The sequence below is a fragment of the Ixodes scapularis genome, unplaced genomic scaffold, assembly GCF_016920785.2.
Source record: "Ixodes scapularis isolate PalLabHiFi unplaced genomic scaffold, ASM1692078v2 PGA_scaffold0__279_contigs__length_252992795, whole genome shotgun sequence".
Taxonomy (NCBI): Eukaryota; Metazoa; Arthropoda; class Arachnida; order Ixodida; family Ixodidae; genus Ixodes; species Ixodes scapularis.
Genome location: NW_024609835.1, coordinates 250,127,223 through 250,145,682, shown reverse-complemented (window position 1 = coordinate 250,145,682; position 18,460 = coordinate 250,127,223). Strand labels below are relative to the sequence as shown.

At 45.9% G+C, this 18,460-nt stretch overlaps 1 protein-coding gene across 1 annotated transcript in view; it reads left to right on the top strand.

The window, feature by feature from the left end:
- Nucleotides 1-293: 293 nt before the first annotated feature.
- Nucleotides 294-18,460, top strand: part of LOC115327397 (WD repeat, SAM and U-box domain-containing protein 1) — a 56,849-nt gene continuing 38,682 nt past the window's right edge. The window contains exons 1-2 of the mRNA XM_029988412.4: nt 294-1,617; nt 3,723-3,868. Coding sequence (XP_029844272.2) covers nt 1,348-1,617; nt 3,723-3,868 — 416 coding nt within the window. The 5' untranslated portion in view covers nt 294-1,347. The remainder of the gene's footprint in view (nt 1,618-3,722; nt 3,869-18,460) is intronic.

Sequence of the window (18,460 nt, the reverse complement as noted above, 5' to 3'; positions counted from 1 at the left end):
CCTTCTTCTCTTCTTAGTCCTTTGCGCTTTTAAAACCACCGTCTAGATGTTCAACCAACTAGCCCCCCAACTAATTCTGATGTCATGCAGATCATTTACGACGACGACCTCAAGTGCACTACCGGCGTGTTGCAGGATAGTATCAGAAACAAATCGTACGCCGTCAAGGTAATTCGTTTATTATTATTATTATTATTATTAAGGTCGTCAGGTTATTAAAGAATTCCATGTTTTTTTTCAGTAACTATTGCAGCGATGGTTACAACCAGGTACGACTCACCCTCACATAGCGCGAGTCCACAAACAAAATTTGGGATTTCGACCGATCGCCTGAAGTGCTTTTCCCACGGGTCCAATGCGACCTTTTAGCAGACGATAATCTCGATCGACGCCCGGACTTTCGATACACCATATTTTGCATCAAACCCCACTATTAATTCTATTAAGTTACTGGAAATCATTATATTTAGAACAAATGCAATATCAGAATATCGTACTCATTCACACGATTCAGACGACGGCGCCGGCTTGGCCAGCCGGCGTGTGGCAGACGGCATACTTCTTACATTCGTCGTCTGCTGCAGGCATCTTGAGGACCGGAAGTTGATGTCGTAAATATTTCATAAACAAGCGATTACTGGCACACTTCTGTTGAAACATATATGACATGCAAGCTTTTTATATCTGTGATTTTTAGAAACTTAAATCCTACTCCTGATTTTTGAACGGTCGGGTTTTTGTAGCGAAACCTAGCCACATGTATTTGTCCATAACAACGACCCTAGCAACGGCGAACTGAACTTCCGGGATGTGTTGAGAGGGCGCTGCGTTCGAAAAACAAAAATGGCGCCGCCCTGGGAGCGCTAAATGGCTGTGATTGCCGCGGAACTCCGTCGAGTGGCTGTGTTGTCGATGCCTGAAGTTAGTTGAAGTTTTGGAACCTGCGATCAGCTGTCAGAGGTTGATCTGTATTTTGGTGGCGCGCCGCTTTGAAATGAAGGACAGACAATTTCTCGGTTATCGGACGTTCGTAGAGCGTTCTGCGCTGAGGTCCACTCTCGTTCGGGATCGTCGGTTAACTTGCACAGACCCTAGTGGACCCTGCAAATGATCGAAAGCTGTGGCTCCGCGCGAGTCACCCCGGGCGCTATCAATAACGGCGCGCTGTTTGCGGTCGGTGGCATCACACTCATCCTCACTCGTTGCCAGAGACAACAGCCGTCAACAGACAGGCTTCTCCAACGGAGGGGGGCATAATTGGAATCGAAGTATCGACAGTCGAGACCCAGCGGGCGCGGACGCAGCTTGGCAATTTTTGCGACGTCGAAAGCCCTAGCGACAACCACGATGCTCAAGGAGTGGAGGCTGAGGCAGACCCTGGAGCTGCACACGGGCGACGTGAACGGGTGCGACTTTTCGGGCACCACGCTGGCGACCTGCTCCAACGACAAGACTGTCCGCATCTGGAATCTGGACGAGAGCGGTCGCTTCGTTGAGTCCGCCGTGTCTCCCCTCACGGGCCACAAGTACGGGGTGAACGCCGTCCAGTTCTCGCTGCTCGGGACCATCCTGGCATCGTGCTCTATTGACGGCACCGTGATGCTCTGGAACGCCCAGGTGAGCCCGCAACCATACCCGAACCTCTGCCAGGTCAACTCTTCACGATAGACGGAAGCTTCTAAGCGTGAATTTTTTTTGTCTGCCTCGTGACATCGGCACTGGTGGGCTCGGAGCATGCACTGCTGCGAGAACTAGACGCTAGGAGAAACTTACGAGGAATCAAATGGTCCTAAAAGAATAGTTGTCAGTCACTTTTTAAGATTTATTTGTAGCAGTACGAACATGTAAGCATGCTTTGCACCTGACCTCATTCCGTCAGCTCTCCGGCCACCAGCAGAGAAGAGGGGAAGGAGGAACTCCCCTCTCACTGGGACTTTCTTAGGTGTGTCTCAGACGTCGCTATTCTCCTTCTAGAAGATTAACACGTCACTCTAAATTGATACAAAAGCAGCTTCCCCCTCTCTCTCTCTCTTCCTTGGTGGTGCGAAATGGATCATGTGGGTCAGCACAAAGCATGTATAGAGGGTATTCACCGGATGCCATATTTGAACGCACTGTTAACCACACATTTTCGGTACGAGCTCACACTTAAAGGGCCCATGAAACAATTTTCGGACTTCGGCCAAATAAGTGTGGCCGGTCCTCTCTGTAACTAGCAAAAGGACTGGTTTTTAATTTGCACTGAACCTGAGCGTACTGAACGTAGTAACTTAATCCAACTTTTCTTTTCTCAAATTTCGCTTTATTTTAAAAGTTATAGGCAAATTAGAATTACAAAAACAAGCAAAAAATAACCTCCTTCATGACATCGTAGGTCCTGCCTTGAGTGGCCTTGAACTAGAGGAGGAGTAGTGAGCTTATCGAGCGCACATGGCTGCCGCACTCCGTGTCGACGGCTCGAGAGGGCGCCACTAAAGCACGTGTTGGATAGGCTGTATGAAGCGGGCGGCCAGGGCAGCTCGTATTGCATTTGCAGCGCGACTAAACACTAATTCGGCCTAACATTTCATTGGCTACAAACGACAGCAAACACGGGGTAAAGATCAGTTCAGAACGGGAGCTACTTCGCGCTGACGCACCGCCGAATGGCCAAATCGCCAACAGGGCCCGCGCCGAAGGTTTTCGGAACGCTCAGAACCGGTCGGATTCTTGAGCCAATATACGACCACAGCGCCGCCGCGTACATCCGGGACCTTTCTACGCTCCTCGTTTGTCGTAGCCTCATCCCACTAACCTTTTCTAGTATGCGCCGTTTTTTTCTGCCGCTTGGTGGCGGGTATGTCGACGGGTCATTTCTCGTTTCCGTACTTTCTAAACTGCATTTGTTTCTTTTCTGATCTAAAATAGTGAACAAAAACTACTTTCATACATAATTGAAACGGTTCGCGGCACGTATATTTTGTATCTCGACTAAAAAAAAGCTCTTAGCGGCTTTGACCTGTGACAAGCCCAGGACCAAAGACGTCACATTTTGCGCGCTTTTGGTACCGCGGGTCGCCCTCGTCGGTGGAAGAGGTTTCCGCGTCGTCCGGTTAAAATATGACGCAATGATATTTAGTTACTCTCTCCGTGCCCGCTGGCTTGCCCCAACCCCAAGAGACGTGGAGACCGCTAAAAAGGTAGATGCTTAATATGATTGCAGGGCCCCTTTAAAGTTGGAGCCCTGCACGGATAACAGTTTGAACATTTGCTTCCTATCCACATCTGCATACTTTGTATCCGCATCCAAACTGCCAAACTCTCCCAGCATGTGGCTCTGGCCTCGCAGTGCCGAGGACACGCCCGCGGCTGATCGGTATGTTCCTGGGGAAAAAAACTCTCCCGCAGCATGACAGCAGAGCTTCTGGACCACACACCTAAGGTATTAGGAACAGCATCTGTTGTGGCTCTGGACAGTTAATTTAAACCTGCCAACAAGTAGCTGGCTATACAATAGGCTTATTTTATAATTACACCGGTACAGAAGGAGTAGCCTCGTCGGTTCAAGTTTATTATATCCTCAAAGATTGGCTGTGTTACATAAGGTCCATTATATGTTTGAAGATAGGCTCTTGAATTGAGTAAGGTAGTGTAAACTGAGGCCATACTAATGCAGAGAGTGTAACTGAATCGAATGTGCCTTGTCAAGTTAAATTTGCCTAAAAGTGTCCTCGTGATTGCAGACGGGGGAGATGATGGCACAGCTGCAGCACCCAAGCGCGGCTGCGATCCGGTCGTGCAGCTTCTCGCCCTCGGGGGCCCTCCTGGCGACGGGCAGCGACGACGAGACCGTCATCATCTGGGACATCAGCACCCGCTCTCTCATCAGGTGGGTGGCAGGACCATAAGAATATCTGCGTGATTCCTCGAAAGACCAGGCAGAGCTTAGATCATTCTCAAAACAACAAACGGTGCGAGACTGAGGAAGGAGATGAGAATGTGCAGAAATGATTGTCTCTCCCTCCAAGCAGAGCCAGCAGGAGGGCCCCTGCTCCTCGCACAAGTCTACGTACATGGCATTTCAATCGTGTCAGCGATTGTCTTCTTAGGCCTCTCAGTTAGCCCATGTCTGTGGATTATATGCAGTTGTTCCATGATGGCTGGTGTGATTTAATTGAGGAGTCTCTCGTGCTAGCTGAGCCACGAGGACACACCCACGGTCAGTGATCGGGACTTCTGGAGCACTGTGCCGGAGATTGACAGATTCAAAAAAGAACTTGGCAGATTGCGCAGCAGTCCCAAACAGGCAGCCCCTTGTCTCGGCTATCGAGTCAGTTAGTCTACAGCCGTGATAATCCACCGGTTCTTCGTGATCGACGTTGGGTGTGGACCAAGGAAACCCATACCGATCTGTTGGAGCAGGGCGGGGCCACTGGCAGTGCGATTGGCCAAAGAAGTCCCGGCAGTAGTCCGAGGTTACCACTCACGGGAGGTCCGGGTGTAGTGACGGGCCGACTATGGGAGTTTTGGCCGGCAGTATTTCTCGCGAATGCATGTGAGAGCTAGACCATAGCCAAGGTCTGTGTTAACCTCACAGAGGTACAGGTTGTCCCCAAAAAATATTTACGCCGTTTTTTTTCCCTGGAAAAATTAGGTGCGCACCGCCGAACGCTCTTTCTCTGCCCAAAGGTGGCACTAGAGGTCCGAACTAGATGCCAAAGTTTCAGCACAAACCAATATTTTATTCAAAAGTTACGAGTGAGAATTTCATTGGGAAAATATTGACTGACTTTTGAATACAGGAGCTCTCTGGCACCAGGAACCGAAAACGTGTAAATACAGGCCCCATTTCCCATTGAAATTTTGGGCTCATTGTGCAACCACCAAGTGCTCGTTCCCTGCAACACTGCACTTCTCTCAACTGGGACAGTCAAAAGGAGCAGTGTTGCAGCTGACATATTCTGTGGACGATGCTGCAAAACTACTGATAACAACTGTGAAGTGAAACAATTCGCCAAGCATAACTGAGCTTGAATAAAGAAAAAACAGAGCAAATCGATAGAAATTAATAAGCTCATTGTTCTGGTTATTATAATACAATATGCACACTTGGAGGGTCAAGAAAACTCTGTTTCCCAAATCTTCGCATGCCTCCTGCCTACTTTGAGCCTTTGGCAGAGCGGCGGAGTGGCAAAAGTCGCTGACCATTCACACTGCGGCGGGGAATCACGTGACAGGAGGAGAAACACTGTGAGAGAGCTTTTTCATAGGACGGCGTTTTCACATTTCGAGCAGACGACGCACGGAGAAAATACACAGTCGATCTGATTGAATCCTTCCCTTTCTGCCCATCTCCTGATGCAGTGGTGTGTTCAGCCTTGGAGGGGTTTAGCCAGTGTGTCTAGGCTCAGTGAACGGTCCTTGTAAGGTTGTGTACCCCTTTCATCTTCCCTTTTCTGTCTGAATGTGTTCATTCAAATTTCCTGATGAACAGATCAAATGTGTTTGAGATAACGAGCTTCTAAAATGTGTTGAGCAAAGTCAAACCAAGGGTATTCGTCAGTGTATAATTGGCCCGTTTCTTTTTAATTAAATAAAATAAAGTTTTAGAGACAATAAATAAGGCATTGAGGGGGTCATTGAAAGCTGCTGAAACCCATTGCGCGCATCCGTTTGCTGCAAGCAACATTGGGCATTGCAGTCGCGGAAAATGCTCATGGTCAAGAAATGTCAAACGAAATATCGCGAACCGTGCCGCTAGCGGCGCCGATTCAGCCACAAAATAGCAAAGCCAGCACGGAGAGCGTAGGCAGCCCGCACATCCTGGTAGCAGTGCTTTGACAGAGCGGACAGAATGGTTTTGTGTGCCTTAGTGCCTGAATCGGTGCCACTAGCGGCGCCGATTCAGCCACAAAATAGCAAAGCCAGCACGGAGAGCGTAGGCAGCCCGCACATCCTGGTAGCAGTGCTTTGACAGAGCGGACAGAATGGTTTTGTGTGCCTTAGAGGGATGGCGTTACCAACAGAGCGTAATAAAATTGTGTTGAGGATACGAGGCTTTTGATGCATTTATTCATGTCGAAACGGCAAAACTGATGAAACATGGTGTTATATTAAGCAGACAAAGGCACATCTTGACCACTTATTACGAGGCACTCAGACTGACGTGGCGCCATACTTCCCATGGCTGCTGCTCGTGGTTGCAAATCGCAAAACATTCCTGTCTTTTTTGGTTTGCTGTTATGCAGTGGAATTGGGACATTTTAAAGAACCAACTTATGCTTTTTATCCCTTTTTCTAAGATACAGATTGTAAAAATTACAAGCTGCAAATTCTTTCAAAGTCGAAAATACCCGTATTAAAATCATCTGGACGGCTATGCTCATTTTCAGCCCAAGAACCATAGGTAACATATATCTAATTTTAGATTAGATATATGTTACCTTATCAAGACGTAAACGTTTCAAATGCCCAATGTATCGCTCCTTGTGCCAACCAAATTTTGTAAGAAATACTTCGCACTGCGTACAAACCGCGCAAAACTTCCTTTTTTCTTGAGGCGCAAATGAGTATAGTTGACTCTACATCTTGGTAAAATTAGTGCAAAGACGAGGGAGGAAGAACGTAGAGACAGGATAGAGTGCTACTCACAACTGGCTTTTAATACTAAGTGAGAGTAAGACAGAGAAGAAGTACTTCTCTGTCTTTCTCGCAGAAGCCACTCTAGTTGTCGTTGTCATCTGTCACGCGTCTTATCATTTTAAATTGAAAAGCGTTAACGGTTCCCTGTTTGTATTCAAACATGGTTCCTACATATTTTTGATATCAAATGGTTACGGTCGTGAAAATTGCCCAGAAGCGTATTTAATAGCCGCGTACAAAACGGCAAGCCCACCGTACAAAGGTACGTAATACGGGGGGTGATCAATGAGTATTGCCTCGTGGGCTGCAACTTTTTTATTTAGTGATGGAACTGAAAGGATGTTCCATTCGAACGAAAGCTTGAAATCTACCCTTTCCCAGGAGCACATAACTTTTCAGAAGACCCCCACCGGCGGCAATCCGCTACCGGTGCACTACCCTCCGTATGTTGTCGTAGATGATTGAGGGCAACTGTTGACGAGACCGACGCCGCGCCGGAGGAGCCGCAATTCCAAGATGTTTTGCCTCATTCACCTTATAGCCTGGACCTCGTGCCATCTGCCTTTCGGCTGTTTTTTATAAAGGAACATCTGAAGGGTACAACGTTTGCGTCCAACAGAGAGGTTAGTGATGTAGTGTGCCGTTGGTGTCATCAACTGCCACCCTGAGTCACCTATGACAGCTTGCGGATAAAAGTGCACCGGTAGCGCAAGTGCATCGCCACTGATGAGGAGCACAAAACTTAAAAAGTTGTGTGCTCCTGCAAAAGAGGAGATTCAAAACTTTCATTCGAATGTGACAAGTTTCAATTTCATCACTGAATAAAATAGTTACAGCCTAGGAGGCAAAACTTTTTGATCACCCGTCGTACGGATTTGAGCTTTCGAATTGAGTTGAGGCTCATTCCAACACCGAGTAGCAAGGGCGAAGAGAAATCGCGGTGCTTACGGACGAGAGCATCGACGTTAAAGACTGTAACAGGGGCGGTGCTATTAAAAACCTGTCCTGAGCACTTCACAAAAGGGCTTTTAAAATTCTTTGCGACTGTTGCAAGCAACAACACTGCCCTATTCGGCGCACCGCTGTCCGGAGACTATTTTCCAGCATGTCGAGCACAGAAAACGAGCCATCTGGTGATTTCCTTTGGGAAGGAGTCAATGGCTGCTGTCAGGGTCGTCGTCTGCTATATTCCTGAATGTGGAACTTGTTGTTAAAGGTTAAAACAGTGCAAACGACGAGGGGAGAGAAGCAGAAGGACGCTGTGTATGTGTCCTTCTGCTTCTCGTCCCTCGTCGTTTGCGTTGTTTTAACCTCTTGAAAATGTCACACCAACTAGCCCAAGCTTCAATTTCAGCTTGTTGTTAACACCATGTCTAGTCGGAGAGCACCATACTTGAGAAGTGAAACACATCCTTGCAATCTTTTGTTGAGCTCTCGAGGGAAAAATAATTTCACCACCATAGCTGCATAGCTGATTAACTCACAGACAGGCTGGCACCTCTCGCAGAGCAAAATTTCCTTCTAGGTCACCCATTAAGTTCGAGATTTATTATGTGTAGTTGCTTATTTTTCTGTCTAAGGAAGAGAAGCGTCTGCCGAGAAGAAATTTTTCTGGACGCCGCTCTGGTTTGTTTAGGCAAACAAACCCGAGCAACTACTGCATGCCTACTGCAATCTGTTCTTGCTGTACGCATCGGACGAGACATTCGAGCACAGCCTGCCACGCAGCATCTGCACTCAAGCACGTCGGCCCGCTGGATGTGTGCACCTTTACACGCATGCCGTTCGAGTGCACAGTGATGGGCCAGGGCATACACACGAATACATCAGCACTCTGGTCGGTTCTTCATCACCTTTCAACCTGGAGGCATGGGCATGCTTTGTTTAGGCAGGAAGGGGAGGTTCCTCGTGCGTCCACAAATTGAGCAGCACAAGAGAGCTTAGAAGATTCCGCTTCAGAACAGGAACAAAGCAGCTTTGTCTTTTCAATTAATGTTTCCTCACTTGTCGTCATAATGATCGTGGCTGCTCAGGTCACTCAAAATCGTTGCATTGTAATGAGCCGGACCAGAGAACTTTTAATTTTTTTGCAACCTCCGAGGAACCGCCGTCATTGGTCACATTCATCTCGACTGCCCCTCCCTCGGAAAGTTGACTTCACTCCAGCCTTAAAGAGGTACGGAAACGGAACGACGTGGAGCGCGAGCTCTCTACCCTTCGCTTCAAAGTTGGCCAGCGAGAAACGCAATACTTATTGCGCTCGTGACGTCAATAGATCTCGCACGGTCAAGGGTACTGTAGTTGCAAGCCTTGCCGCTTGGTGGCGTTAACGCGTGACAATCTTGCCGAGTAGTAATATCCGAGGACGGTACGCCCAATGGCCTATATGTAGCTTGCCGTAAAATCATTTGCGGCCATGCTGGTATTTTATGTGCCATGAGCGTTCGCGTCTCCGTGTTAGTTTCACACCGCAGAAGTTGTGGCTCGAGGGAACCAGTAAGTAGAAATAACTCAGTACCCAGTAGTGGCATACAGTTGGCAATGCAGAGGTCCCCGCACCCTCGGATCAAGCTTCTACCTAACGTCTGCAAAGAATGGCGATCTCGATGGTGTGGAATGCACGTTGGAGAAGCCTTGTGAAGCTGAGGCTGCAGCCAATGCCACAGCCACGAGAGCTCGAGGTCGCTGCTTTGAAGCGTTGTTCCCCAGAACAGTCGAGCGCTCAGCTAGAAATGCGTGTCTCAAAGCCAAAAAAGCAGGTGAACTCGCGCTTGTAGCTTTGGCTGCAGTCTCAGCTTATGAGCGTTCTCTGCCAAGTCACATTCGGGACTAAGTAACTCCACTAGAGGGTCATACTGCCGCAAACTGGCGCTGCTTCTTAGAAGCTCATGACGTGACAGCATTCCAACGGAGCTTCGCGGACCGCCACCAGACGCAATTTTAAAATCTGCTCATTCGTTTTAAAAGTTTTCTCAACTTCTCTGCCTCCAGCCCAGAAACACTAGTCTAGGCTAGTGTTTCTGGGTGGCCGGCACAACATGGACCACATCTAAACAAAGAAATAAAAGTGCAAAATTTTTGTTTCCTTACCCCTTTAGAGGGATGCTGTACCAAAATTTGGATTTCGCTACATAAGGCTGCAGAAGCATCAAACAGTCTGCTACAAACTCCAAAACATCACGCATACATCAATACCTCAAACTGATGGCCGTGATTTTGGAAAAAAGGGCGCAATCAAGCGAGGAACGGGACGTCACAATCCTCCTGGAATACTTGAGAATGAAGGGAAGCGGCCTTTCTTTTCTCTTCCTTGCTTTGGTTACCTGTTCGAGAGGCGGGGAAATGAGGATCGTGATGTGACGTGTTTGTCCGCCTCGTCGGCCATGTTCAATCGCGCACGTTTCCAAAAATATGGCCATTCGTTGGAGGTAGTATCGGTGTGTGAGTGATGTTTTTGAGTTTGGCAACTTCTTGCCCACCGCTAGCTCCAAATTTCGGATCAGCATCCCTTTAAAGGGAAGCCCTGGTTTTTAGCATTTTGCTGTCATTTCTGATCTAACTTGTATTAAATTTTCACATTTGCTATATGTTCTTGTGCTAAGCGCAAACATAAGCTCAATTTTTTTCTATCTATTGTAGTTCTCAAGAAAACCTCAACTTTATCACAAATGTTTCTGACCAACTTTTTCACAATAGCACCCGTCAAAACATAAGGCACAAAGTATGTCAGCATTTTCTGCTGACATACAGTTGACTCTCATTGATTCAAGCTCTAGGAAGCCAGAGACTCTAGTTTGAAAGATCAGAAGTTTGAATTGTCAGAAATTCATCTATAGCGATTTGCTATAGGAATGGCTATACATACCAAGCAGATTTTTTACATTTTCCTTTACACGGGCCTATTTATAAACAGGCCCAGACATACCGTAAAACATTGGTGAAGTTTGAAATGAATAGTGGTTTTGGCCGAATATTTTCTAATTGAATACTTTTTTTAAGCCCTTTGCTACCCCTGTACCATTCTGAAACGAAAATTCTGAACTCGTAAAAGTTGTTCCTAACCTTCCACTTGTCCACTTCTAAGCTAAGTTAGTTTCAATATAACTACATCTATGAACCGTGGCCTCAGAAAGTCCAGTGCCTACATTGGGGTGGCATGTAAATGACAGATTTGGCATAAAATTAAATCTAAAGAGACACCTAGGAGCTATCCTAATCGGGGGTATTTATAAATCTGCTGGCTGTATGCAAATATGCTTTATTTAATCTCGAATTTAACCTTCTCAGAAAAATAATAAAACCAAGCACAAATAATGAAAGCAGACTGTCGGGACAGGTCTGCTTGCATAATGGCAGTGTGTTCGTCCCATCGAGTGTGCTTCTCAGCGAGCACCCGCGTACTGCGGAAAAGCAACGCCCGCGAGCTTCAAAGTTATTGCTTTCGCACAGTGCACGGGTGCTCGGTGACACTCAACGGAGCTTACCCTCCGCTATGAACAAATATATGAGCTTGCCATATATTTTAGCTTGCCATTATTTTTTATTTTTTTTTTGCATTGTTTTGGGGCAATGCACTTTTAAAAGGGGGAGTAATGCCGCATTCATGGTCGAGAAGGTAGCTTCTCCGTTCATCTAGAAGATTCTCGTACACTTTTACCCCGAGCATAAAAGATAAGGAGGGCAGAATGATGCCTTGTCAGTCTTGCCCTAGCTCTTTCCCAAACATTTTAGGTCAAATATTCGAGACGACAAGGATAGTAGGTAAGGAGCCGTGCTCCATATTGCCCATTCATTCGCTGAGTCTCTCTCCCAACAGCCATCTGTAACGCCGACGCACCGTCATTTGCTGCTGCCGCCGTCGACGCTCACTGCTGCTTTTTCAACGTGTGTTTTTTTTTTTAGAGCGCAGCTCTTAGGGGCCCGTTCCCAGCTTGAGCGGCATCGGCGTCGGCGTAACCGCAACTCTCGTAACCCTCGTGAGGGTTACGAGGGTTACGAGGGTTAATCTCATGAGGGTTACCCTCACGAGGATCACGAGGGCCACGAGGGTTACTTACCCTCGTAACCCTCACGAGGGTTACGAGGGTTAGTTACCCTCAAAAGGGTTACCTTCACGAGGGTTACTTACCCTCGTAACCCTCACGAGGGTTACGAGGGTTAGTTACCCTCAAAGGGGTTACCTTCACGAGGGTTACCCTCCACGAGGGTTACTTACCCTCATAACCCTCACGAGGGTTACGAGGGTTAGTTACTCTCAAAAGGGTTACCTTCACGAGGGTTACCCTCACGAGGGTCACGAGGGTTATGAGAGTTACCCTCACGAGGGTCACGAGAGTTACCCTCACGAGGGTCACGAGAGTTGCCCTCACAAGGGTTACTAGGGTTACCCTCACGAGGGTCACGATGGTTACCCAGGTCACGTGACCCCGGGGGGGGGGGGGTCCACGTGACCTGGGGATACCCCCCGAGGTCACGTGACCCCCCGTTGACGTCATAGCCACTGATGACGTCATCAGTGACGTCACTGATGACGTCACCGGCATCCGCATCGTCATCGTCATCATCACTGATGACGTCATGAGTGACGTCACTGATGACGTCACCGGCGTCCGCATCATCATCATCACTGATGGCGTCATCAGTGACGTCACTGATGACGTCATCGGCATCGTCACGTGGCCCCAGGTCACGTGACCCCCCCGACGTCACGTGACGCCCCAAGGTCACGTGACTCCCACAAGGTCACGTGACTCCCACAAGGTCACGTGACCCCCAAGGTCACGTGACTTCCCGCCCCCCGAGGTCACTTGACCCACCCCCCCCCCCCCCAGTACCCTTCCCTCCTCCTCCTCAAGAGCTGCGCTCTAATTCGGCGTTACAGGGAGTTGTAAACGGCTTTCATTTTTTGGTTCTGGCACAAGTTGGCCCCCATTAAAGTTTTAGTTCATTTCATTTTCTCCTCCCTCATCATCTGTCATTTGTAACAATATCTTCTCCACTTTTTACCTTGCCCCAACTTGGCTCCCTTCGCAGCTTAGGATTATCTTCCTTGCAGAAAATTGAGGTTGTGTGTTGGCCTTTAAGTAAAGTACAACTGTGTAGTCGGATAATGTACTTCAATTAAAGTACAAATTTTCTAAACCTACTTGAAGTAGTACTTTCAGTATGATGTACTTAAAGTACTTCCCAGCACTGCAAAATTCGAATAAAAAGTAATTGAATACAACCAAAGAATTAGTGCTTTCATCTCATCATTTACAAGACTGCAAGTAAGTCATGGATTGTACAACTACCAATAACTACTAACAAAAGCTTTAAACATCCGTCTAGTGATTTTTCTTTGTCTGTTTCTCTTATGAGAGGTAAATTTGAAACATGAGAACCAGGAAATCGGCCAATGTAATTGCAATGGGCAGCCCGTCAACTACCTAAAGAAATTTTATTTTTCCGCAAAACATTTGTGGTTTTCTACTTTGGTACAACTCTTTTATAACAAGCTCTAAAGTTCTGCAGAATTTGTTTGTTACATCGAGAGTTTGTTATAAGTGAACCAGCATTTCAAACACCTCGCTCAAAATTTGTGGTTTCCTCTAATGTGTTACGGCAGAAACAGAAATTTGTTATACCTGTCGTTTGTTAAAGTAGACATTTGTAAAGGTTTGTTATGTATAGTTGAGGTGAGGTGCGGGTAAAGGAGTGAAAGATAAAGTGGCTCAGTCTGCCCCTGCATTAGCATTGCCGAGTTCATTAAATTGTTCCTATGTTTGCATTGCAGACTTCATTTTATTGTCCCCATGTTAGCATTGCAGACTTCATTCTATTGAAAATAAATTAAAGGGGCTGTGCAACGATTTTAACATTGAAAGAATTTGCATCTTCTACTTTTGACGTTGTTTATCTTGTCACAAAGGACAGAAAACACCTCTCCTTCCTTCGAAATGTTGCTATACCGCCGTGTAATCGCGAGGCAAAAATTTGAATATTTCCCGACCTGCAGGCTTGGAGCGGCGTCCATGAGAACCATGCGGCGTGACGTCAATGGGGGACTTGTAAAAAGATAAGAAGTTAGGCAAATACCTGATCGATAAAATGTAATGTTTCTATAAATCTTGTTGTTCCAACATAAATATAAAAACCTGGTATCATCGACAAAACTTTTATTATTGAGTGGTTTCATTTGAGATCGAACACGTTTGTCGGGGTGGGTCTTTCGATTTTTTTTTTTAATATATGAAATTGTCCCATTTGTGCAAAGCACAAAACTGCTTTTCAAAATTTGTTAAAAACATATTTTGCTTCACAAAAAAGTATTGAGTGGAGCAGGGTGAAAATCTGTCTTTCACTCCGTAATTTTTCTACCCAGTTCTGTACGCTGGTATGAATATGGAAAGCATACAAAACTCACAGTAATTTTTTTGTGCTCTTGTATGTTATTTCGAATATTATTTAGTTCAAAGAGGTAAAAAATGCCAAACATTGTTTGTCTCTTTGACAATCTGGTGGCATCTTCAGAGCCTTGTAACTTATGAGTTATTATATTTGTCGCTTACCAAATACTATGCAGGTGTAGCCCTACATGGGCTATCAACAATAAGCTTAGTTGTTTTTTTTTTTTTTTTACTGAATTTTTTATATAAAGTTTGAAATATCGCCCAAACTGAGATTAACCAATATTTTGAACCCACTTTATCGAAAAAGACCATTTTTTATTTCGTTCAATTTTTTTATTATTGCTGCCAATCATATGAACTTTCAATTGGCTTGATGAAATTTCCCCCTTTTTTTGTTGTATCTTCTCTAGAAGTGATCGAAATCACTCCCACGTTCTCAGAACGGCCAAACGCAGTTTCCGCAGGTCGGCTTCACTGCAAAAACTATACTGCTTATTTGTGTGATAAAATGCGGTGGGTAAATTCATTTCGATTGAGAACTCTCGTGCTCGGCTTCATATTGTATTTTCTTAATTGTGTAATGTTGGCAACTGACATTTCTTAGTCCGGTCGTTAGCGGTCCAGCGGATGTTTTATTACCCAATGTCTAAAGCCAGGGCACAAAGGGCGGAGGGAACGGAATGTCATATATCTGTTTGTGTTATACACAGGTTGTAAGGCTCGAAGCACCTCGCCACAGTACACAATTTTAGTTCGCAGCACGGCTCCTTGATACGGACGTCAAAGGACTCCATCGAAAAAAAATTAAAACAGTGACAAGAAGCGTTGTGCTTTTCGACTTACCGGAGAAAGAAATTGATACATTCAGGAAACAAAAAAGAAGAATGGGCTCAGTAGGTGCTCGCACAGGATTACACTCCTCACATGTGTGGTGCACAGTTCGCGAACCGGGCCAGGAACCTAAGGTGACATTAGCACGAGATGTACAGTCTCCGGCAATATGAAAGACATATTCGCCTTGGCTGTACGTGCTTTATTTTGAAGGAGAAAATAGAACAAACATATATTTATTCCCATACCAAAGCAATGTGTGCCTAGCCAAAGCAAATCTACCCTACACTTTAAGAAATAGGAGGTGTACAGGGGTACACCCCTTGTCCCATATATAACTCCCCAAAACTACATTTCGTCGTTCTGTCCACTTACGTCGAGCTGGTGATACCAACTTTTACAAGCGGCTTGATAGCTGTTGGGTATAACGTACTAAATAGCTAATGTGCGTATCAAAGAAAAAAGATTACCGAGGTTTTGCAGCTGGGTCAAAAAGACCTTGATTGTTTTAATGTAGCCTTAATGACTATGTTAGCTATTTTAATAAGTTGTATCGCTCAACTATCAAGCCGCCCGTAAAAGGTGGATCGCCAGCTCGACGTCGGTGTACAGAACGTTGAAATGCAGTTTTGGGGTGTTTCATATGGGACAAGGGGTGTACCCCTGCACACCCCCTATTTTTTAGAGCGTAGCAACCTAAAATAAAATCGTCAAATCGCTTTTCTATATTCCCAGAAGGCTGTACAATCTTTGTAATAAGCTTGGTGCGGCAAAGTGGAGAAACTAAAAGTCTGCAGAGACATTAAGTTACTGCTTGTGCTGCCTTCTGTGCATGTGGCATTCGTTGCTTCTTGGCATCAGTGATATCGATCAGTCTTGAACAAAACACTACACTTTTATTTTTAGCTGCACACACTGGTTCAAACAGAATGGCCGCGGTCTCGTCTCGGGTTCACCGCTCCGCTTTGGCTCCAGCTTTTGTTCTGTCCGTCTCGACTTACCACGCTGTTGAACTGAACTTCTCGGCTGCATCCGACTGCTGCAGTACAAAGTTCAGCTCGCCCCAGCGCTCGATCGTCTGCGCAGAGGCAAGCGCCGATGCTGTTGTCAAAAAGTTCCAATATTGCATATTGCGTTGCTCATGAACTGGACTATTTAAAGCACAGCGACATATTGTTTTACAAGTGCATCCTAAATATATTAGCGTTAATTAATAAAAGAGACTATTTATCGCCAGTTAGTGATTGTGTCCTGCAAAAAATTGTCTTCACTTCACGTAAACTGAGTCCGTTTTCTCCGCTTTCTTTCTGTAAGCTGCTTTTCCTTTTTAAAGAGGGGCGTGAGATATTACATATTTTTGATATACACACTGACAATAAAGAACAGGCAATTACGTGGTTATTTGATCGCACGCGAAAAGACACATCATGGATGGGCGGCCCGTGTCGGGTGCTTCCTGGGTGTAACGGAGATGGGCCTATCGGGGAGGAGGACAGACCGTGACGCCCCAAGCGGTTAACTTTAGAACTACACGGATGGGGACAACAAATACAATGGCTCGGCGCTCGGTCGACATAACCGAACGCGGCGGCGGCGTTCGGCTGGAGTTTGTGTTCTCCGGAGAGGGGGGGGAGGGGCTCTTTTGTTTCCACTCCAGCCTGCATGAACAATGCAGCCTGCACGGTGCCCAGCTCAGCGCAAAAGCCCAAGTGGGTCAAGCTCGCATTCTCTGACGACTGCTGTCGGGAGATATCCGGCACTTAACGTCACTTCGTCGATTGTTAGTATTTTTTTACATTACACTCTGCCGCGCGCTCTATTGTAGGAGATGACATGGACATGCCCTTAAGGCCTGTGGGCATGTGCACAGGCCTTGCGTTGAGTAAACACCGAGGTGTGGGGGAGCAAATGGGTCAGAGCGCCCCCTATAGTTCGATCTCCTGCCCAATAGTGCAAAGGGCTGGGCGTGCTGTACGTGCCTTACAAGCTGTGTATAGCACAAACAGATATATGAGCCCGGTCTGGCTACATGAAGAGCTCGTTCCGTTTTCTCCGCCCTTTATGCCCTGGCTTTACGCACCGGATAATGGAACATCCACTGCACCGCTAACGATTGGACTAAGGAATGTCAGTTGCCATTATTACAAAATTAAGAAAATACTATATGTAGCCAAGCATGAGTGTTTTCAATCAAAATGAATTTACCCACTGCATTTTAACACAAAAATATGCAGTACAGCCTGCAGTGAAGCCAACCTGCGGAAACTGCGTTTGGCCGTTCCGAGAAAGTGGGAGCGATTTCAATCACTTCTAGAGAAGATACAACAAAAAAAGGGGGAAATCGCATCAAGCCAATCGGACTTTCATATGATTGGCAGCAATAACAAAAAAAATTGAAGAAAATAAAAAATGGCCTTTTTCGATAAAGTAGGTTCAAAATATTGGTTAATCTCATTTTCGCCAATATTTTAAATTTTATATAAACAATTGCGTGAAAATAAACTAAACTTATGCCCGTCAATAGCCCATGTGTAGGACTGCACCAGCATAACATTGGTAAGCGAGAAATATAATAACTCATGAGTTACAAGGCTCTGAAGATGCCACCAGATTGTCAAAGAGACGATATTTGGCATTTTTTACCTCAATAAACAAAACTACAAAAGTACTTTTCTTTGAACTAAAAAATAGTCGAAATAACATACAAGAGTGCAAAAATTAACTGCGAGTTTGGTATGCTTTTCGTATTCATACCAGCGTACAGAACTGGGTAGAAAAATCCTGGAGTAAAAAACAGAAAAACACTTAACATTTTTCCGTGAAGCAAAGTATTTTTTTTTTTAATTTTAAAAAGCGGTTTTCTTTTTTGCAGAAAAGGGGCAATCACATATATACATTTTTTTTAATCGAAATACCCACCCTGACAAGCGTGTTTGATTTCAAATGAAACCACCCTATATGGAGTTTTAGTGGCGCCATCTATTAGAGGTCAACAAAACCGTGAGCTCAATCTGCTGCCGCAAAGAGCCGCCAGAAGCCGGAGGGGGACGGGATAGCCGGACCCGGACGAGACTTTCCCCCTCTCGCCATATTGATTGTGCCGCGCAAGCACGTGGTCACATGGCCACGAGCGGGTGAGCTCTCGCTGCTCACTGATGGCGCTAGAGAGAACACTTCTCCGGAACCCCACACGTCCCTCTTTCTCGTCAGAGTGCACGTGACTCGAAAGTTGGTGAAGGAGATGAGAAATGCCAAAAACCTAAATCTTTGTCAATTTTTAAAATAAAAACATGGACATGCAGGCAAAAGCTGTTTGTTCTTCTTCACTTCAAAATGTTCAAGGCACCAACTCCCATGTCACGTCAGAGTGCACGTGACTCGGAAGCTGGTGAAGGAGACGAGAAATGCCAAAAACCTCAATCTTTGTCAATTTTTAAAATAAAAACATGGACATGCAGGCAAAAGCTGTTTTTTCTTCTTCACTTCAAAATGGTCAAAACACCAACTTCCAAGTCACGTCAGAGTGCATGTGACTCGGAAGTTGGTGAAGGAGATGAGAAATGCCAAAAACCTCAATCTTTGTCAATTTTTAAAATAAAACCATGGACATGCAGGCA